Source organism: Microtus oregoni, unplaced genomic scaffold (genome assembly GCF_018167655.1).
Source record: "Microtus oregoni isolate MIOR12 unplaced genomic scaffold, Mior012 000067F_ref0000223, whole genome shotgun sequence".
Lineage (NCBI taxonomy): Eukaryota > Metazoa > Chordata > Mammalia > Rodentia > Cricetidae > Microtus > Microtus oregoni.
In genome coordinates this window covers 247816-270462 of record NW_024543974.1, presented here as the reverse complement: position 1 = coordinate 270462, position 22647 = coordinate 247816, and the positions used below count along the sequence as shown (strand labels likewise).

General features: G+C 45.0%; 1 protein-coding gene across 2 annotated transcripts; it reads right to left on the bottom strand.

Annotated features, from left to right (window-relative positions):
- Positions 1 to 1050: 1050 nt before the first annotated feature.
- LOC121440464 (HAUS augmin-like complex subunit 7) lies at positions 1051 to 21927 on the bottom strand. 2 transcript variants are annotated; one of them, XM_041641231.1, is made up of 10 exons: positions 21811 to 21927; positions 20935 to 21050; positions 18818 to 18885; positions 16327 to 16388; positions 11448 to 11539; positions 10807 to 10965; positions 10573 to 10669; positions 9902 to 10111; positions 8845 to 8959; positions 1051 to 1144 (listed from the first exon to the last, which is right to left on the bottom strand). In XM_041641231.1, exons 1-10 carry the CDS (start codon positions 21925 to 21927, stop codon positions 1074 to 1076), a joined length of 1107 nt encoding a protein of 368 aa, XP_041497165.1. In that variant the 3' UTR covers positions 1051 to 1073. The 2 variants fall into 2 exon arrangements, with proteins under 2 accessions (XP_041497165.1, XP_041497166.1); XM_041641232.1 differs by lacking the exons at positions 10573 to 10669; positions 10807 to 10965; positions 11448 to 11539.
- Between the last annotated feature and the right edge of the window lie 720 nt (positions 21928 to 22647).

Sequence of the window (22647 nt, the reverse complement as noted above, 5' to 3'; positions counted from 1 at the left end):
GAAAATGTCATTCGACCCCCGAGAAGGTCATAACCCACAGATTAGGAAATGCTCCTCTAAGGCCTTTCTTTCCTGCCTCACCTGACTTCAGGTGAAGGACACCATCAAGACGTGAGAGTAGCTAGAAGGCTAGACCATTCATGGCCTCTCCTGAAGATTTTATTCCAGAGCTAGGTATCCAGCACTGTGGGCCTGGCCTCCCAAGGTTGTGTAGTCAATGCTGTACCTGCCCACTGCAGGCACTCCTGAGTCTGTCATAGAGAACAAGGACTTGCTTACCCATCAGTGTCTGAGCAGAAAGGGCCTAGCACCCAGCTGTCCAAAACTATCCAGGGAGCCTGGGGGAGCAAAGGTGCAGTTACAGGAGCAGGGTGGGGCAGGCCGCCACAGGTGTGATAATGGGCCTCACTAAGTCATTCCTGTTCCGGTGCTCGAAGGGAGGGAGGTGGTTGTGACAAGTATACTACTCAAAAAGATACTGGGTCACTGTTTCCTGGACAGCCAGGGGATCATAGGGAGAATTCCCTAGTGCCTTAGGAAAGAAGGAAGAAATAGCCTGGCTGCCAAGGACATGGCAAAGAGGGCATCTGCAGGACCCTGAGGCAGGAAAGGCGGTGAAGGGCACAGAGGCAGGAAGAGGTGTCATCACAAGGTGCAGTGCAGACCTCCAGGGCTAGGCATGGTCACCCTAACCAGGCAGTATCAGAAAGGAATGGAAGCAGCAGAGAGAAAAAGCCAAGGCCCACTGGGGAAGTAGAAGGGTGCCATCTGGCTAACCTAGAATAGCAGGGACGAGGACAAGAAGAGAGGCTGAGCATCCCAGGCCAGAGGGGAAGAGTATGATAAGCAGAAACAAACAGTAGTCTGGAGGCAACTTCTCAGAACATAAGGTTTCTTTTATTTCTAGCTCCCCTGTCCTACCCATCTCTGCCTGCCTTCTCCACCTCCCTCTTCCTTTTTTTCCTCCAATTGCAGATACCAAGCAAGTGGAAATTCATGTAGGCCATGAACAGAACTGGAACTGCCCGCCCCCCCCCTCCGCAACAGCTCCAGGAAGGGCCTTCTCCCCCACATTATCTTGTGTCTCTGTGCAGTCTGTCAGTGAGGATCTTGTACTTCTGGGTTACTTCATCAATCCTTGCGGCTATACAGAAAAAGAAACACAAACAACAAAGTCAGTTCAGCGCTTGCAAGCTTGAAAGAGGCAGAAGCTGCCAGTCCATACAAGACTCCCTTGTCTTCCTACCAGAGCCCCGTCCTCCCTATTCTGCTCAGGCTGTCATTGGGCATGACCAGGTGGTAAGGGGACCACTCCCACCTGGTCCTCAAAGGGCTTGGAACTTGGGGGTGCAACATCTACCATGACCCAGAAACACTGATCAGGGAGCTGCTTTGGGAGCCCCTTTGACTGGTGGTAGGCCAGTAGCTCAGGGGTCTCTGGTTGAATCACACTGACCAGACAGTGTCAAAGCTCAGACCAAGATGGGTGTCTGCCACCTCAAAGGCCAGGAGTTACTCTGGTTTTGATGGTGAGTGGTTTTAATCAGATACCAATATGTGCACACAGTAACAAAGCCAGCAACACAGAACTGCTCTAAGGCTTTTACAGCAGTGCTCTCCACCTTCCCAATGCTGTGATCCTTTAATACAGTTCCTCGTGTCGTGCTGACCCCAACTATAAAATTATTTCATTGCTAATTCCTAACCGTAATTTTGTATTGTTATGAATCGTAATGTAAATATCTGATATGCAGGATATCTGATATGAGATCCCCAAAGGGATCACCACCCACAGGTTAAGAACTACTGCTTTAGAGGAAGGACATTCTCGAAAGTAGTTGCTACAGCCCAAGCTGCCCCGATTTGATGGACACATCCTGTAAAAGCATCCACCTCCAGGGCCCTAACCAGACAATTACTGAATACCAATGAGGGATTTCTGCCCAATTGTAAGTTCTTTGCTTGTTTGTTTTTTTAACATATATTTCTGTTTTAAAGATTAGTTTATGTGTATGAATGTTTTAACTGTATGTTTCTACGTACACCGTGTGCATGCCTTGTGCCTGTGGAGACAAGAGGGTGTTGGCTTCCCTGGAACTGGAGTAAAAGATGGTTGTGAACTGCCACGGAATGGTGGGAACTGAACCCAGATACTCTTAACTGCTGAGCCATCTTTTTGGCCCCATGTATTTCTTTTATGTATGTGTATGCACATACAAGAACATACATGTCCTTAGCACACATGTGGAAGTCAAAGGACAACTTTCAAGAGTTACTTCTCTCCTTCTGCCTTGTAGATTCTGGGTATCAAATCCAGGTTGTCAGGCTTCGCAGCAGGTACCTTTACCCAATGGGCAATCTCACTCTACTCCTTTTGTTCTTATTCTGTGTTTTACCAGGCTGACCAGGAACTTGACTTTCCAGCCAGAATGATCACAGGTCACAGGTATGCCAGGCTGGGTATTCCCAATGCAAATGCAGAGCTCTCCCAGGTAAGTGGAAGGTAGTTTCTCATAGAGGCTAAAACCTATAATTGGTGAGGTAGAAAATGAGCAGGCAAAGGTTCAAGTGGCTCTGTAGTAGATTTGGCACTGCTCCTTTTACCCAGGAATGCCTACTGCCCAAGAATTTGTCTCAAGGCACATCAGAAATCTGCACTAACAAGAACTGAGCCGGGAGCCCACCATCTCCACATCCCTGAGGCCACTAGGAACCAAAGCATGGGGTGGGGGTGCCTAACTCATACTGCCAAGCTGGCTACCACTGCTAGTATGCCCTACTCACCAGTGAGTGGGCACAATGTTAAGACTATTAATGATCCTTATTGTAGTAATGACAGCATAGATTATGAACAATTTACTAATAGTAATTATGTGGACTATAGTGAGAGCAACAGTGACACTGGTAATTGGGGTAAATACTATAATAAATTTTAAGATGGAGGATCCTCTTATAGCTCAATAAGTAAGAAAAGACTCTCAAGTGTCTAATATACATTTGGCAGGTATGTGCCAGGGCAGAACATAGAAAGAAGGCCAGCAGTCAGAGAAAATCCCAATAAGGACCTGGTTGGTTATACAGCTACTGGAGAGGATGAGGGAAGAGTATCACAAGTTCAAGGCGAACCTGGGCAACTTAGTGAGACCCTTTCTCTAGTACTGGGGAAAAACGTCCCCAAAGGAGACAGCACAAAGCCTATGATCTAAGACCAATACTTGGGGGAAAATCAGTGAAAACAGCTATAGTCAAGTGCTTTACTTTCTGCTCACTAAAACAGTTGGGGGAAATAATACACTAAATCAAAAAGCTTGGAAGGAAAGGCTGGGAAGTGAGTAGTCCACAGGGTACCTAAAAGGACCTAAAAAGCCCAGCGCTGTGAAAATGCCCAGGAGAATCTGAACAAGTTTTTAGTCCACCTCCTGGCTGACCCTGAGACTGAGCAAACAAGAAGTGGAAGAGAAGGAAGCACTGTCAACTGCTTAACTGTTGGTGAACAATAGGAATCTAGAAAAGTCCAGAGTCCTCCAAAATGAGACATATAACCAAACTGGCAAAAGCCAGAAACAAGCAGAAAACAAGAAAATGAAGAGACCTGTTACATACAAGACCTGTTTAACAAGAATACAAGTTGGTCAGGAACCAAAAGCTATGGAGAAACCCTGTCTCGAAAAATCAAAAAAAAAAAAAAAAGAATACAAGTTGGTTTCATATCAGAAGCTAAGAAGGCCAAATGGCAGTGGAATGATACAGTCAAAGTATGGAAGAACTGTCATCCAAGAGCAAAGAGCCAAATGAACCTTCAAAAGAGGGGGAAGCCAGATGCCTCTGAAAAGACTTTTGTGCAGTGGATGGTGGTTAAAACAGAAACTCACAAGTACTCCAAGTGCTGTGGAGTGCTAATTCAAAAACAGGAAACCTATATCATACCTCCAACCCCCAAGGCTCAGGAAACATCAAGGAAGAGGAGACGGAAAGACCATAAGAGCCAGAGGTTAGAGAGTACTCAAGCAAAACAGGGTCTTCTGAACATGGCAGGGACATTGCACTCATGACTCACAGTGACTGTGATTGCTTACACAAGATCAAGCCTGTCGACATTCTAGCATGAAGCTGGAGCAGCTCACAAGTCCCCACCCCTAATGATGGAGCTACTGGCAGCTGATGAATGCTAGGGTAAGGATAGGCAGTTTTCTTTAAGAATGAGTCCCCTGGTGCATCAATCATGCTCCAGTGAATGGCCCTACACAAACACAAACACACACACACACACACCACGTGGACAGCACAAATTAGCTTTCGTGGGATTTATTTTTAAAGAGGACATTATGTTAGAAGAAGAGTATGGATAAATCTGGAAAACATTAAGGGTAAGAGTAAGGGTTGAATATGAACAAAATACATGTATAATAGTCTCAGAGAATTGATAAAAATATTACATTGAATTTTTTTAATGAAGGAGAAAATAAGGAAGGCATTCTAAGATCAACAAAAACTGAGGGAATTTGTCACTGATGGACCTTCCCTACAAAGCATGAATGAACACCAGATAGTGATTATCAGCCTATATCAATAAAGAACTTGAGGCCAAGCAGTAGTGGCATCTGCCTCTAATCCAAGTACTCAGGAGGCAGAGGCAGGTGGATCTCTGTGAGTTCAAGACCAGCCTGGTCTACAAGAGCTAGTTCCAGGACAGGAACCGAAGCTACAGAGAAACCCTGTCATAAAAAAAAAACAAAAAGAGAGGTAGGAGAAGGAAGGAGAGAGAGAGAAGGAGGGAGGGAGGGAGGGAGGGATGGAGGGAAGAAATAAGAAATGAATGAACTTGAAAGCCCGGTCTATGATTCACATCTGTAATTCCAGCATTTGGGAAGCAGAGGCAGGAGAATCGCTGAGTATTTGAGGTCAACTTCATCAGCATAGTGAGTTTCAGACCATCCAAGGCTACAGAGTAAGACCTTGTGTTAAACAAACACCAATAAAAGTAAGAAGACAGATAAATATGACAACTAGCATAAATGTTTTTCTTTTTTTTTTATTTTCAAGACAGGGTTTCTCCCTAGCTTTTGGTTCCTGTCCTGGAACTAGCTCTTGTAGACCAGGCTGGCCTCGAACTCACAGAGATCCGCCTGCCTCTGCCTCCCGAGTGCTGGGATTAAAGGTGTGTGCCACCACCCGCCGGCTGCATAAATGTATTTTTGATTGTAATTTTCTTCTAATTTCAAATGCAACTGCATAAATCAGGAATTATAAATCTACGTTGATGGGCATATAATAAATGCATTTTCAATCTAAATTTAAAAATAACTTAAGTGAGAGAACAAAGAAATTCTATTAAAGCACACTTTTGTGTACTATTGAAATTAACTTGGTACCAGAGTGCATTAAGTTATTATGATGAGACTGACGCGCTACCGAGGCACCTGCATTAAGTTATTAGTTGTAATCCTGAAGGCAAATGGGAGAGAATGAATATTTTTTTAAAAGTTTATATGATCCAGCAATTCTGCTTTAGACCAAGAGAATCAAAAACACATTCACACACACAAAAAAAATCTAGCAACGTTATTCCTAACAGCTAAAATGAAGGAATAATTTGTATGTTTCCTAATAGATGAATAAACAAAAATATTTTATTTATTCCTCACAGCCATATCAACCATACAAAAGAATATAGCACTTGGATGAACTTTGAAACTACTGTGCTTAGTGAAAAAGGACAGTCTAAAGGTCACACACTGTTCAATTCCATTATAAGAAAAATGTCCTGAAGAGACAAGACTATAGAGAAAGACAGTAGATCAGTGTTTGTCAAGGGCTGGGAATTGGGGGAAAAATGGGAGAGATTGCTATTTTTTCTTTCTTTTTTTTTTCTTTGAGATAGGGTCTCATTATGTAGCTCTAGCTATCCTGAAACTCATTACATAGACCAAGTTAACCTTGAACTCACAGAAATTCACCTGCTTCTGCCTCATAAGTGCTGGGATTTAAAGGTGTATGTCACCACACCTAGCTTCTGCTATAGAACTTCTTTGGGGAATAATAAAAATTATTCCAGGGGCTGGAAAGATGGCTCAGTGGTTAAGAGCATTTGTTGCTCTTCCAGATGACCCAGGTTCGATTACCAGCACCCACAAGACAGCACACAATTGTCTGTAACTAAACTCACGAGGGATCTGATGGCCTCAGTGGGCACTGTACCCACATTGTACACAGATATAAATGCAGACAACTATACTCATATACATAAAATAAAAATAAATAAATATTAAAAAAATATTCCAGACTTAGTTGTGATGGTTGTTCAACTATATGAACTGTGTTAGTATCCTTTTAAAAAAACACACTAGATTGTTTACTGTTGAAAGATTGAGTAAAGATGTTATTAAAATAGGGCTTATGTGCAACTCACTTGTATAGCATATATAAAGTCCAGATTTAATCTCCAGTGAAGTGAGAAAAGGAAAAAAATATTTTTACCTTATGGATTTATTTTGTTATTTGTTTTCTTATCTCTATAGTACAAAGACAGAAAAAAAAAGAGAAACAGACTAGAATAGAGAACTCAGAGACTCTTGATGACTAGCAGAATGATGGCTTTATCGACCAATGGGGAAAAGAGAAACAGACTAGAGAACTCAGAGACTCTTGATGACTAGCAGAATGATGGCTTTATCGACCAATAGGGGAAAAGAGAAACAGACTAGAATAGAGAACTCAGAGACTCTTGATGACGAGCAGAATGACGGTTTTATCGACCAATGGGGAAAAGAGAAACAGACTAGAATAGAGAACTCAGAGACTCTTGATGACTAGCAGAATGATGGCTTTATCGACCAATGGGGAAAAGAGAAACAGACTAGAATAGAGAACTCAGAGACTCTTGATGACTAGCAGAATGACGGTTTTATCGACCAATGGGGAAAAGAGAAACAGACTAGACTAGAGAACTCAGAGACTCTTGATGACTAGCAGAATGATGGCTTTATCGACCAATGGGGGAAAAGAGTGCATTTCCATTAAGTGCTCCTGGGAAGATGCACATTCATACAGAATACAATGAAACTGGACTCCCATCTCATGCTATAATCTGGGAAGATTACTAACCTAACCACAGAAAGGAATGATATAAAACCTACTCTTTGCAATAGTAGGAATGCTATCTACAGTAAATATAAAAGATGCTTTCCATAAAGGAATTATGGCTACATTTGACCACACACAAGTTATGAAAAGATAAGCCACATTATGGTGGAAGATGTGTATACTATGCTAAGCATCCAAGAACCTAATATACCATATATAAAACAAGCTACAAATCAATGAGAAAACATGAAGTTTTTACAAGTTAGACTTTAACAAGTACTTTACAAAAAGGAAAGCTTAAATAATTAATAAATGTATGCAAACGTGCAACTCTGTAGGCACTCACTAAAATACAGAATAAAACATGCAGGAAAATGCTGTTACACATGCCGTACACATCATCAACTAAAGTCAGGCCACGGCTAGTGCTGATGGGGATATGCAGCTATGGGACATCACATGGGGGCCAGGCAATGTGGCAGGCTGGAGTAACTCTACTCCCAGAAAGACATCCTGGAGAAACTGGTACATGTCTACACAAGGAGATATGTTCAAAAATGCCCAAAGCAGTGCCATCTGTAAAAATCTCAAACTGACTGGGTATGGAGGCTGATGCTTGTCATCCCAACACTCTTGTTAAGTCTGAAACAAGCCTAGGCTATATAGTAAATTCTATTCTCAAAAACAAAGAAATAAATAAAAGAACCCCCAATTGAAAGAAGCCCCAAAGTCCAGAAAGAGTGGACGCTGATTACAGCACTGACAGCACAGTGTGACACAGGATGTGCCAGCTGGTTTTATGTCAACCTGACACAAACCAGAGTCATGTGGGAAGAGATTGGAATCTCAGTTGAAAAAATGTCCCCACCAAATGGTTTGATGATAGATGTGAGAGGGCCCAGTTCACTGTAGGTGGTACCACTCCTGGGATGGTGGTCCTGGGTGCTGTAAGAAAGCAGGCTGACTGAACCAGTAAGCATCACACCTCCATGGCTTCTGCATCAGTTCCTCCTCCATGTTTCTGCCTTTGGTTACTGCTCTGACTTACCTCAGTGATCGACCGTGGTGTGGAACTATAAGATAAAATAAACCTTTTCCTCCCCAAGTTATAGTCATGGGGTGTTATCATTGCAATAGAAACGCAATGACATGGGGTAAGATGTAGCACTAGATGGCAGGATCAACAAACCAAGGCTGGCTGTGTATTTTCATAGATGAAATTTGGGGGAAACACAGCCACACTCATTAATGCAGGACCAGGTATGGTGTTGCAGGCCCAGGCCTTTCATTCCAGTTCTCAGAAAGCTGAAGCAAGAAAATTACCATGAATTCAAAGCAAACCTGGGCTTTACAGAAAGACCTTGCCTCAAAAAAAGTACAATAACAAACTTAGAGGAGTATAATTAAAATGAAATGCAGATACAGTTTTGCTCCTAATAGCAAAATTATAAAAAGAAAGGAAATGAAAATAGGTTAAAGAATAGCAAGAAACTGATGAAAATTATCATAGCCAGCATCTGTGGTTGCCAGAATGTGGTTTATTTCTTTTAGTTTTACCTCTATACATCTCTGAGTTATCCCAATTTCCTGTCAGGAATGCTGGAAGCATTTTTTTCAAGGGAAAGAAAACAAGCATTAAAATCAAAAATTAAGCAGCCAGTCTCCTAAGAACTGGCCCAGCACAGAAAGGCAGAGGCCCTGCCATGGAGCATACTTGGCCTAAGTAGGCAGGGAAACTGCCCCTCAGCCCCAGGCACTTACCTAGACTTATCCCAGAGTTGCTGCTGCCCCAACAGTTTGGATCTCCTTGTTGCTTCCTCACTGCTTCCATAGCTTCAGCAGAGGTGTCTGCAATCTCCATAATGACTCTCAACAACTGCCAAGACAAAGAGGACAGGCAAGCATCAGTGAGGCTCGTCTGCTGACATCTGTTGCTTCCCACCCAATCTTACACTGAAGCCCCAAAAGACAGCCAACATAAAGAGACAGAACTCTCAGCTGGAGAGTTTCCCTTCAAACCCAAGTCTCCTTCTTCCTGGCTCAGTGGTGACTACACACTATCATGGTACTCTGGCAGCCCTCAGTTTAGTGACATGCTACCACTACATGCTGTGACAGTCTGACTACAGCAAATGGCAGGGCAGAAAAAGAAACATTCTACCAAAAATGCCTCTGTAATGAGAGTTTCCCTGTACTGGGAGCCTTATGAGAGGTTTGGAAATCTTGGGTTTTCTTGTTCTAACCTAAAATCAGCATCATGGCACTGTGAGCCAAAGTCAGAATTGTGCACACTGCATAATAATGGGAATTAAATCCAGCTGCTGAGCCTGGTTTCTGAGAAGCGGAAATATGGCAGAGCCATGTTCACTCAATGGCTTAGTCACAAACCCAACTGCCTCCTATCTTGTTTGTTTGTCTGGCCTAGTACTCGGACACAAGATCAGAGCTAGCGCAGCAGGTTTGGGCATGTGAGAACAACTCTAGCATAGAAACTAGGACCAGGGCACCAGACTGAGTCAAGTAGAACCCAATGCAGGGAATGCATGAACCTCCCTAGAGGTATGAGAGGTAAGAATGGAATTCTCCTAAATCGCGGGGGCGGGGGGGAGCTCTTGGAGATAACGTCCACATCAGCTCTCATCACCTCCCCAAGGTGCCAGGAATGTCTGTCCTCACCTGACAAAGGTCCCAGATCCAAAGTACTACAATGTGATTAGTTGAAGAGCCCAGGCCAAGCCCTCTCAAGCTCTTTCCCAGCCCCTAGACCTGAAATCAGGGGCTGCTAAGGTATAGATACAGAGATAGGGAGGTGTCTTACTTGACCACAGGAAGCCAGAGTCTGATAGACAGCTTGGATGATGGGGCCACTTGGGTGCAGGCTGGGTTCTGGGCGCTGGCAGCACTGTCCCAGCTCATCATCATAGACTTGGAGGAAGGCCAAAACGAGCTGGTAGAAGTCAGAGATGACCAGACGAAGCTTCTGATCTATGGGACTGCTATCAGTCCCTGCTTTATGCCATGCAAAGCACTGCAAAATCAAGGGTAACAGTCACTTGAGGATGCTCTGCCTAGCCAGCCTGGGCTGCCATCAGCCTACATAACACAGGCTGATATAACATAGCACACCTTAGCAAGGAAGAAAGTTTCCATAAAGGAGGAGATTGGGGGTGTGAACGGAGCCTCAGCTCTGAGGCTAATGTTTGCACAGGCCTCAATCCCCATAGCCAAATAAATATCTAGCCTGGTCAACAGATGCCAGTAGGGCTGAATTTGAGAAGACATGTGAAGGTGTACAGTCAGGCCTGGTGCACAGCTGCCACCTGAAATCCATTATTTCCTTTCATGCTCAGACCCTCAGCACCTACCTCAGCACTCTCACGGCATCTCACTGAAGCCTCACAGCACGCCGCGCTGAGGGGGACATCACTTGCCCTATTCAGCAGAGCCTGTTCCCCAAGTCCCAATGTCCCCAGAGCTGGTGCCCTTTACCTGGTCTCGGAGTGTCTGAAGCTTAGTAGCACTCTCTTGCAGATGCCTGGCCAGATCTACCACCTTCTCTCCCTCTGACTGGGCATCGGAGCCAACCCTGCAGAGGAAAAAGGAGAGGACATTGTCGGCTCTCTGCTACTGCTGCTGTAGGCAGAAGGCCACTATAAGGTCTGCCGCCTTAGTGAACAGAAGCAAGTTGGGGTGATACCAGGTAGAGCCTTTCTGGAGACCTACTCTGGCAGGTCATCACATTGCTTGTTGACAGAGGACTGTATGTCCAGGGGCCATGGGTCATTCTCAGGCTTCAAGATTGCCCACAGGTTGGGGCTGGAGAAGAGCTCCCCCAGCAAGGCCTCATTTTTCTTTGTGGTGTCTTCAATGTGTTCCTTCACGCTGCAAAAACAGGACAGGCACTGAGTACACTATTATCAGCAGGAGCATTAGCCCAGCAGTCCCAGATGGGGAGCTCTACTGCCTACATTTCTAGCCTCTGCTTGTTTTGGCCTCGCTAATGGCCTCTTGCCTACAGACACCCAGGTGTTAATTCTACTCCTATACATAAAGGTTAGTTTCCCCCAAAGTCTACAGTGCAAGGATCTCAGGCAATGACCCAACATCCCAGAGACACAGCTATCCCTTGTTGGGCCACTGCCTGACCGACCCCTAAACAGCCAGTCCAACCCCCAAGACAGTGACTAGAGTTAACTGTCTCAACTTATCAGTTCTGTAATTCCTGGACCAATATGTGACTATTGCTGCCACAGGGGTACAGAGAGACTCCAGATGAAGATATTTTCCCTTACCACCCTACCACCCCCAGCTAAGACCAAGACTTATCTGTCAAGGGCACCCACCTATGCCACTGACACCTTTACCTAGAACTACTGGAGCATCCAGTGGCCAGGCTCTGCATCATATCCAGCAACTGGTCCATGAACTGCAGCTGCTTCTGGGGACACTCACAGCCCTGGCAGGGAAAGCCACATATATTTGCCACTAGACCCAGGTCAGGCCTAGACAACTGTTCCAGATGCCCGATCCTATGCTGCCCTTGCTGTGGCCAATGGCAAGCGACCTGGCCAGACAGTTCCTCTTTCCTGTCCCTGACCCTTGCTGGTAGCCTCTTGATTTGGCTCAGCAATAGCATCCTCAGACTTCTGCCACAAAGTGCTCCTTCTGAGGCCACATTTCAGGCTGCAATGACACCTGGAAGCACACTGCAAATGCAAAACGCAAAATGTTGTCAAAACATATTACAGTGTGAGTTTGTCACACAGCCAGAGGGGGAAAGCTTATTGAATGGGTGGGTGGCATGCAGCAGGGCCTACTAAAGCAGAATAGAGCTCACAGGGATCTGATGGTAGCCTATTCCACAGGGACACCTCCAAGCAAACACCTCAGTCAATCCCTTCTGGCCACGAATGGCAGAAGCCAACAGGTACAGCATGAGGCCTGGAGGTGGCCTGTTCTCCGGCAGGGGCCCCTAGACTTTCCATCAGGAAGGCTACAGGTTTCTGTACAGCAACTTGTGCAGGGCTGACCAGGTCTCCTGCTTGCCCATCTGCCCAGGTGATGCAGGGAGCTGCCCAGTGAAGAGTCCAAGGCTTGCCTTCTTCTAGAAAGTCGGTGATTCCCCAGGAGCAGACACTATCTTAGAGGCCATGACCGCTCCACAAATTCCTGTGAAAATAGGGCACCAAGCAAGGCCTATTCCCTTAAGTGTACCTTCTTACCACCCTGGCCTGGCACACACAATTCTGAGGAAGACTAATCAAAGAGTCACTCAATCACCATCACCAGTGCAAAATCACCTTGAAGAGCAAACAAAGACTGAAAGCTGGTGGTAAATGCAGATGCTGAAGTGAAAGGAGCCAAGTGGTCCCTGGAGAGGAGTAGTCACAGAGAAAGCCCAGTTCCAAGATTCACTGCCACCGAGTTGATGTGGGATGTCCTTTTGTATATGTGTTACTCTTATTGATTAATGAATAAAACTGCTTTAGCTTATGGCAAAGCAGAATATAGCCAGGCTGGAAAAATAAGAGAGAGTAGGCAGAGTCAAGGAGACACCATGTAGCTGCTGAAGGAGCCAGATGCTGGAACCTTACTGGGTAAGCCACAGCTTCGTGGCTATATACAGAACAACAGAAATGGGTTAATTTAAGATGTAAGTGTTAGTTAATAAGAAGCCTGAGCTAATAGGCCAAACAGGGTTGTAATTAATATAGTTTCTGTGTGATTATTCAGGTCTGGGCAGCCAGGAAATGAACAAACAAACTCTGGCTACAATGAGTGAGTTAGCAAAACACATTCCAAACATCTTCAAACATCTTCAAACTGACACTTGCTTCTGGGACATTTTATTTTACTTTATTTTACTTTCTTGTTCACTCAGTCTCCCCATTTACCCAAGAAACACACCTGCAGGACAGCCGGGGGTAAAAGGTATTACACTGCTTAAACTGGAAACAGTCGAGACAAAAACACAAGTGCAGCTGTCATTCAAGACCTCACAAGGCTTTTGGTCACTTAGTAGAGAGTTAGCTCCATTACCTCCCCCATTGCACGCTCTGGAATGGTTGTGTAGCCTGCTTAGGGTTTCATCATCACAGACTTGCCCCATGTAGTCCTGCTCAATATCTCCCAATGAGCTCCCCAAAGCCACTTACAACCCTTCTGGATGACCTTACAAGACCCTAGGTAGAGTTAACCTCCAGCAGGCTGGTCTGTGGTTACCTTACTAAAGCCCATAACTAAACCATACTCTGTCTCCTCTCTGCTCCCAAGCAAAGGGCAAAACCCAACAATCACACTCTGGGAAGGTCTAAAGAAATGGTAAAGTGTGAATTTTTATGAATTCATTCTTCAGACCTTACCAGAGTATGATTGCTGGGCCTTGTCCCTGCCTCTACCTTACTACATCAGCAAATCCAGTGGGTCTGGCCACTCCTCTACTTTCCCCATTATCACTGGCATTCAAGCTATTATTTCACATGCTTGGCCACTGCTGTAAACTGCGAACAGGTCCCTCAAGGTCTATTCTATCTACCCCATCTTCACATCTTAACCATGGCTATTTCTGTCAGACGAAACAGAAATTTCTGTTCCTTAGCTCCAAGTTCCCTAGGCCACCACCTTACACACACTAAACCCTTCTCTGGCCTACAAAGGCCATCACACCTGCCCAGTCTGTTCTGTTCCCTTCCCTTGTTTTCATTTGGCTTTAGCCTAATCAGCCTTTTAACAGTTGTTTAAGCATATCAAGCACAGACCACCCCAGGGCCTTTGCACTTGCTATTTTCCTAGATGTTCTTTTTTCATTTAGAGACATTGGTTTTTGTTTCAGTTTGCTAAAATTTAATTCAGTCCACAAATTTTAAAGTATATAGTAACATGACAGGATAGTCAAAGAACAAATTGGCCATCACCATAGTCAATTTTTCTTTACAAATTTATTTACTTATGCTATGTGTCTGGCTGTTTTGCCTACATGTGTATCTGTGTACCAGATGTGTAAAGCACCCAAGGAGAGAGAAAAGGCCATTATATCCCTTGGAAATGGAGTTACAAGTGGTTGTAAGCAACCATGTGGAGGCTGGGTAGGACTCTAACTGACTCTAAACCTATCCTCTGAAAGAGAAGCGAGTACTCTTAACCATTGAGTCATCTTTCCATCCCCATGGTCACATTTTAGAAACATATCTAGAACCCCCAAAACAAATTCTAGACCCATTAACAGTCATTTCTTATTGCCTCCTACCTGAGCCCCTAGCAATCACTATGTGCCTATCTTTCTTTGTGGATTCACCTCTTCTCAACAGTCTACACATAAGGAATCTTGTAACCTTTTCTTATGACCTTATACTACCATTTATTATCTGACTGCTTTTCACTTAGCATCCTCAAAGATCATCTACGTTGTCACATGTAGCTGTGATGTCTTCTTTCTTGAAAATTATCTCACTAGTAAATGGGCATTAAAGGGCACTTCTACTTCTGAGCCACTATGAACATTCACAGTGAATTCTGGCACATGTGTGTTAACTGTCTTCTACAGTAGCTGCACAATTTTATGTCTCTATTAGCAATGTATGAGGGTTCTTGTCTCACCATCCTTGTTAGCCTGTGTTATTTCTTTCTACTTCTAGACATTATGGTATGAGTGGAGCATAATACTGCATTCGTAATTTTCATTGTTCTTGTGATCAGTGATAAAAAGTATCTTTTCGTGAACCTCTTGCTAGCTTTTCCTCTCTGCCCCATTGCTATTGCATCAATCATGCAAATAGTTTGTAGCTAGAGGATAGTGGAACTGAAAGCCTTAGAGATATGGCATCGAAGAAAGAGATGAAGAAAATGACTACATAAATCGGTTTCAGAAAGTCTGAACCAGCCCTCTCTGCACCGCTGACTGACTACTAAGCCAGGGGAAAAGCCAGGCCCAGGTCTGAGGTTCACCACTGGGTGGCGCATACAGGATGCATGGTAAGAAGGTGAGCTGACAGTGGAAGTTCAGGCCAGAGAGGAGGGATGGACCTGGCTGCATAAACTAAAGCAAGTCTGCTGGAACACATGGATCTCAACTCTCCATGAAATTTAACAAGATTCAAATACTAGCCACCATGTCCAGGAAAAAAATCCATAAAAATCTGACCCGTGAAAAGCCATGAAGACCTCAATTTGCGTTAGAAAAGATGTTCATTAGACGCGAGGCAGATGAACTGACAGTTTTAAGCAGCCATCAGAAAAAATGCTTATACAACTGTGAACAAGAAACAAAAAACATGAAGTATCAGTAAAGAACCAGAAGAGAAAGGAACCATGTGACAACTTCAAGCAAAAAGCAAAACAAGAGAAGTATGGCCCACTGCATATTGGGAGATACAGTTATACTTATCAGTGTTAATGTACTGAGGTAACAAATGTTCCACAGTGAGGGAGGTCAAATGGGGCCAGTGACAGAAAACAGATGGGAATTCTATGTTCTTAATCTTCAATTCCCTGTGAACCTGCCCTACTTAAAAACAAACCCTCACTGGAGAGACTCAACAGCACAAAGCAGCACATCCTCACCAAAAAATGGTTCATTAGTTCCTCAAAACTGAAAACAGAATTACTACATACCTAGCTCATATCCAAGAGATATGACAATGGGGATCAAACAAAAACACACAGACTGTCCACAACCCGTCACTCACAACAAATAATTGGAAACAATTATTTGAAATTTAGACATTTTAACGGTAGGGTAGGGTTTCTCTGAATTAACTATGAGGTAGGTCAGGGACCCTCAGGTAGGGTAAAGTACATGGGTTTGAGAGCCACAGTCCTGAGTTGTAGGCCTAGTTCAGCCACCACGTGATCTCAAGTGAGTTTCTGATACCTAGTTGGGAAATGGAGCTAAAAAAACATTGTCTGCTCAGGATGGGTGTGACAGTGACTGAAATATATTACCTATCTTGATACTATATATTACGTACCATACTAGCCAAGTATGACATCAGCAAGTGAGAATACACTCTGTCCTTTTGATCATCATGAACCAGATATCCACCTCTATTTCCATTTCTACTACAAGCCTCCCCATTCTGTCTATCTCCCTCAGAGATTTCTGGCAGCGCTTAACCTAGGGACGCCTAGAGAAGCAATCTTGCCAGGCATGCAGGCTCTGGAGCCAGAAGCCTCTCCCATCCACTCACCAGCCTAGGACAAAAGCATGTGCATCCTCTGTAGGGAAACAAGAGGGTCCTTTCTTACCATCAGAAGATCCCGGTCATCTGGTGTACATAACATCAGCTCATGGCCTAGCTTCACCATCTCTGTTAGAATACAAAGACCTTGTCACTACAGACACCCTCTCAAAAAGAGGAGGATACAAGACATCCCAGAACTAAGAGCAAATAGGGTACTACTAAGGCTTCTCTTTCTAGATATGTTTACAGACACAGAAGTAAATGAAGGGTTATTCACCATACTCTGTACACAAGACATAGATGATCAGTTGCCTGAGAAGCCATCAGAAATTAGAAGGACTCCGGCATGCACCACATGTCACCCTTTTAGAGACTTCATGAAGTTAAAACAAAATGATCCATGGCTCACATCTGTCCATGTCCCAAATGCCTTTCATTCTCCTGACATGTCATCTTGAAGGTGAGTCTAGGCTCTATTTTACAGATAAGGAGTCTGAGGCCTCACAAGGAACAGGAAACATTTAGCACATCTTTGCATGGCTATCTAGTATATAAACAAAGGCCAGAAAGTAGTGTTTCAGAAGTACCTTCAACCCCTCACGGGCCAGGCTATGCCTCAGCAGCAACAGAGCAGGTGTAAACCTGTGTAGGACATGTTATGAAAGACTCACTGGAAGAAGTGGCAGAGAGTATCTATGTGGCCCTAGGAATACTCTGCAGATGCCACTGTGTCCCCACACCAGCCTGCTTCAACCACAGCCCTTAAACCCTTTTGACCCTGTCTTCCTCCTCTCAACAAATTCTGCAGAGCACACCTTTCCACCCATTCCCCAATATCGTGCCTCAGTCACTGCAAGAGCTGTACTGCTGCCTCCGTGTTCCTATGTTTACTACAGTATCCCCACAGAGCCTGATGAACCCAAAGGAAGATAAAACCTGTAGTGGCATTTCATTCCTATTTTTATAAATAAAGCTTGCCTTAAGATCAGGGAGTAAAACAGCCACACTGGTCATCAGACCAGGTAGTGGTGACACACACCTTTAATCCCAGCAGCCACATCAGTTTGCCATGGAAACCAGGTGGAAGTGGTGCATGCCTTTAATCCCAAATCTAGAGAGGATTATAAAACAGCTCACAGACACAGTCTCATTCTGAGAGTCCTGAAGGCAAGATGTCCATTTTCAGACTGAGGTAGAAGTAAGAGCCAGTGGCTGGATGTTTTGCTTTTCTGACCTCCAGGTTGAACCCCAATTTCTCTCTCTGAGTTTTTATTAGTCATGTTTCAGCCTTCCTTGGAATAAAAGCCAATGCCCTTCCATGATCTATAATGCCTAGCAGGCGCTAACCCTATCCCATCCTGATTTCCAATCCGCCTCAGCCGTCTTTGTTCCCTGCTCTTCCTCAAAGCTGCCAAGCATAGCCCAAATCAGTGTTTTGCATTTGCTGTTCCCTTGCCTTGAACAGTACTCTCAACCTGACTGATTTCCTCCCTTCTGCCGTCTTCTCAATAAGACCACCCTTCTTCCAACTCTCCCTAAGTCACCTTTCTTTTTTAACTGGCAGTTTACACCCTTCTCAGCAGCCTATCACTGAGAAGTTTTGTCTTCTTTAGTCAGCATCTGTTATCCATCATCTGATATTTAGGTTCCACAAGGGTGACACAGTACACTACTGTACCCTAGCACTTCAAACACTGCCTCACGTGTCAGCCAAACTTGAGAACTAACCACTACCTGTCCTTGTTTCTACTTCCACTCTGACAAGTACTCAATACATTCTAAGGAGATGACGGAGGCAAAGGCCTTCATCTTCACAGAGGGAAGTAAAAGCTGGATCTAATGAAGTTCAGACTGCAGGCTAGGGCTTTCCAGAGAAATCAAGTACTGTTTCCGAGCCTATGAGTGGAATCCTGCCAACAGGAAACACCCTACTGAATCCAAGAGGGCAACTCTCCCCAGATAACTGATTTGGCAATGCCAGTTGGTGCACAGTTAGAGGCTCAAGTTAAGTTCACCCACCCTGCAGTATTCTGAATACACACAAGCTGATGGAAAGTCTTTTAAATTTTATCAATGTTTGGCCACACTACAAGGAAGGAAAAAACCCTACCCTTTTACACAAATTGCATTTTTGCTCATCTTCATCTAATTTTCATACCAAGTTAAAGAGACTTTCTACAAAAACCCATCAAACTAATAAGGTTACAAGGCAAATCATAGCAAGGAGCAATAGGGGACTCATGGGAATACCATGTGGACAGAATATGCACACAAACCAGTGAAAAGAGACGTCTGATAACATCAAAACAATCATGCTCTCTACGTCTCAGTGCTATGATGGGCCAATGTATTATTTGGTCTTGTGAGAAGCCTCCCATACACCGTATCAGGGAAGGCCCTGATTCTAGAAGGCTCTAATAATAAGCACAGAGCATACACCATACAAAATAAAAGATCACTTCATAGAAATTTCACAACTCAGGAAGACACTGTGACCAAGTTCAAAATTGTCCAGAATTCACCATCAAATGTCACACTCCCATAAAGAGACCTACCCTGTATCTTCATATCCCCTGCAGTTCCTTTCAGTGAACTGAACTTGTCCTGCAAGGAGGGACAGACCCTGTGGGAAAATAGCAAAGTCGGTCAGGTGCCTGACTCATCACCCCTCCATAACTATCCTCTAAACAGAGAATTACCTGTACAAGCTAAATGCCAGTGAAAAGACACTTTTAAGTGATTTGTTTAGTATCATGTGATTATTACCATCAATTATTATGGGAAAATACTTGAGAAAAATTTCCCTCAGAAATGTGAATACTCAAAGTTCTCCCACACAAAAATGGTGGGTGCCGGGCTGGAGAGATGGCTCAGAAGTTAAGAGCACAGGCTGCTCTTCCAGAGGACCCAAGTTCATTCCCAGAACCCACATAGTGACTCACAATCGTCCATAATAAGATGTGGTACCGTCTTCTGTCTTGCAAGCATCTATGCAACCAGAATACTGTATATGTAACAAATAAATAAATCTTTGTTTTAAAGTGATGTGTGCACAAGAAGGGAAGACTTTGGAACCTCACAATCTGGCCTGAGCGCACACCAACTGGGGCATTCACTTTCCATTCAATCCATCTCGCTCACTCCTTGTCAGTCTGGCCAGCCCTGATTCAAAGGTCTTCCAATGAACAATGACACCTCTTTGGCCAATGGGACTTCCATGGGACTCTATTGCCCTCTTGGAGTGAAAGCTGGCTAGGACCAGAAACTGGCTTTCCCTTAGGTATCCCTGGAGCCTAGGACATCTCTAGGCAATGACCAACACAAAAAATGAGGCCAGTGAGTATATAATGAAGGAACTATGGTTGCCTCTACCATTAGTAAATACCAATGCTATATACCCTCTTTTTAGAGAAGGTCATTTTATAGTTTTTTGTTGTTGTTGTTGTTTTTTGTTTTTCAAGACAGGGTCTCACTCTGTAGCCCTGATAGAACTCACCAGTCTGGCTTGAACTCAGAGATCCATCTGCTTTGCCTCCCAGATTAAGGGCGTTTGCCATTGAGTTCTGTTTCATTTTACGCTTTTCAAAATCCCCAATTCAATCCATGTGGGATAAGCCCACACGTAGGCTCCCAGTTTGGGTTTTAAAAAAAGTTCATTGCTACATCATCCCATCCATTACTGATGATGCTGTCTCTGCTGCTTTTGGGCTACCCTGGCAAGAGTGAGTTGGAGCAGCAGCAGCAGCTGGTCATTCATAGAAAAAAGTCTTGCTGAGCTCTGCTTTGAGACCCTTGAAGGCTCCAAAGGAAAAGGCTCTGATCACAAGACTGTGCAGCCCTGTCCTTGAGGGAGGCACACAGATAAGCATAACAATGAGGCCTCAGTGAGCTGCAAGCCTTGGAAGAGTTCCTAGCTGGGTAGAAAGGTTCTACAGAGAAAGGCAAGGGAGAAGGCCTCCAACAACTCCCATTCCCTCAGAAAAGCCCATCCAGCCCTGATTTCCACCCCTGGTTTGGCTCTGGAGCCTTAGAATATGTTTTTGCCCCCCACCAGCCCAAGGAGCTAGTCACCTAAACTAAGAGCTCTGGATGTAGGTAAAGCAGGTAACCCCCAGACAACAAAATGTTCTTTCTGTAGGACTATTGTATCACCTTGGTGATATGTGTGGCCTAGACCATAGTATCTGGGCCTGTTGACCCAATATTGTGGAAAAGACACAGTGATTAAACAGGACTGACTTTTTCTTTCCTGGAGTCATACTTGCCCCCAGGGTTGCAGCAGAGACAGGTATGGGACCAGGCTGCCTTAGAAACACTGCCCCCAGGATACACTAAGGAAAGCCCTGGTTCTTTGAAAGTTGGGGTGAGGAAGAACAATCTAGGAAGCTATTTTCTGTTACTGGGTTTTTGGATCATCAGGTGCCCATCAAGCCAACAGTAATCATAATTCCATAAACATAGACCACATCAAATCCCAACACAATCACAAGCCCAGGGCTTTCATTAAAGTTCATCGTGTACTGTCAGGACTACTTCTCCACCATCTCGGCCAAGGCTCTGTAGCCAGCACTGTTAACTAACCAGCTGCTCTCCTGGAACCCTTTGAGAGGACACATTCCCATGTTCCCCCCAGGAGACACCCCAAGAGAAGGAAAAGAATACAGAACATTACCGCATACACATCCATTCCAGTATGTCCAACCGGTACTTTGAGGGCCTACATAGCAGATCCAGAATTGTCTTTGGCTCTGCAATATACAGACCATCAAGGAAGGGGCAGCTTACAACCTAAGCAAGGAAAGGAAAAGTAAAAAGAAAACCTGTTACTGTAGGGTAGCAATGCATTTCTGTCAATTCGTGCTCAGGACCCCTTCCTAACCCTTCCACACACTTCCCACCTCCAAGAGCATGGTGCCAGCCAGAAGCACCTCCTGGTCTTGCCAAAAGTTCAAGTCCCTCTCATCTTCACCCAAGCCTCCTGTGACTTGCTACACCACCACTTTTAAATGTGTTCCCTCTGGGCTCCATGGCCACAAAACTAGGAAAATGCCTAAGAGTGGGTTAGAAAGACTAACATTAAATCTGAGGGCTGGTGGATGGAGAGTGAAGGTGATCAGAGTCAAGGGCAAGGGGAGATGGGAGGGAGGTTAGTGAGGGGGACAAGGGTCCTGGACTAGCTCTCTGACTTTACACTGCTGCACGTACCTTAAGTGCACCTGGAATCCCTACCTCTAATCCAGCAAAATGGCTGTCCCCAAACCCAACTCCACCCACTTCTAACTCTTTGAGAGTGAGGCCTACACCCTCCATTTCTTCACACACTCCAAGTTCTCAGCCTCAATATTACAAAGTTCGGTGGAGACTGCATGAGCAGAGGTCCGGGAACCCAAAGAGCTAAGACAGACAATCCACAAGTCGCCCCTAAGGCTTTGCCAGGACCCACCACTGTGGATACCTGTGGAGTGGCCAATTTTCACAGAAAGCTCCAGAAGGCCTTGAGGTAGGGCCCTGCCTGGTCTCCCATCCTGGAGTCCCTGGCTTACAGTACCTTCAGCTTTTCGAACACCTCCACAGCCGCCTTGACCACACGGTCATCGCCCACATCATCGCAGTAGCTGTCACCAGAGCCGCTGCCGCTACTGGCGGCTGTACCCTTCTCCGCCATGTTTTGCGTTCTGAAGCACAACCGGTTCACGCCCCCAAGCTTACAGGCCGCGACCACACAGCTACGCTTACAGCAGTTACTTAGGTCTTCCCGCCCACTAGTCTGCGTGCGGCAGGGGCGGAGCCACCCGTCAGTCCGTAGGGACAGAGGCCCACGCTCTTTCTCACTGAGCCTTCCTATTGGGCTGCAGCTCGGCCATTGTCTGCGCGCGCCTCAGGGAGCAGAGTGCAGCGAAGAGGATTGGGCAAGAACAGGACAGAGGCGGGCTGAAGAGAGGCGGACTAGGAGCAGCGGGAGTGGGGCGGGGGCGGAGTGGGAGAGGGGGAGTGGGAGTGGGTTGGGGGCGGAGCGGAGGGGTATCGAGGTGGCACAAGAACTTGGCAAAGCCAGAGGAGCTCCTTTAAAAAGCAAAAGCGTGGGACTCCTACAGGTCAGACTCTTCCAGGAGGGGGTGATCCTGCTTTGTTCGGGTTCTCTTTGGCAATAACAATTGGTACCTAACGGAGGAAGGCAAGGTTTGGTAGAACTAAGACCTGAGCAATCCATCTTGTTTCCTTGGCACACGAAGTCAGTGGGAAAGTTCTTAAATTCGAATCTGACTGTGTCACTCACTAGCTGTATAACTTTTGTTTTTGTTTGTGTTGCGTGTTTTGTTTGGGGGCTTTTGAATCAGGATTTGTAGCCTAGGCTGACTTCAAATTTGTGATCCCCCTGCCTCAG

Excerpts from the sequence above, each read along its gene's own strand:
- LOC121440464 (XM_041641231.1), bottom strand. The coding sequence starts at position 21,927 with ATGGCGGAGAAGGGTACAGCCGCCAGTAGCGGCAGCGGCTCTGGTGAC. Across the intron at positions 16,389-18,817 it reads AGGGGATATGAAGATACAGG|AGATGGTGAAGCTAGGCCAT; the intron begins GTAGGTCTCTTT and ends GTATTCTAACAG. Across the intron at positions 10,670-10,806 it reads CAATGTGATGACCTGCCAGA|GGTTGGCTCCGATGCCCAGT; the intron begins GTAGGTCTCCAG and ends TTTCCTCTGCAG.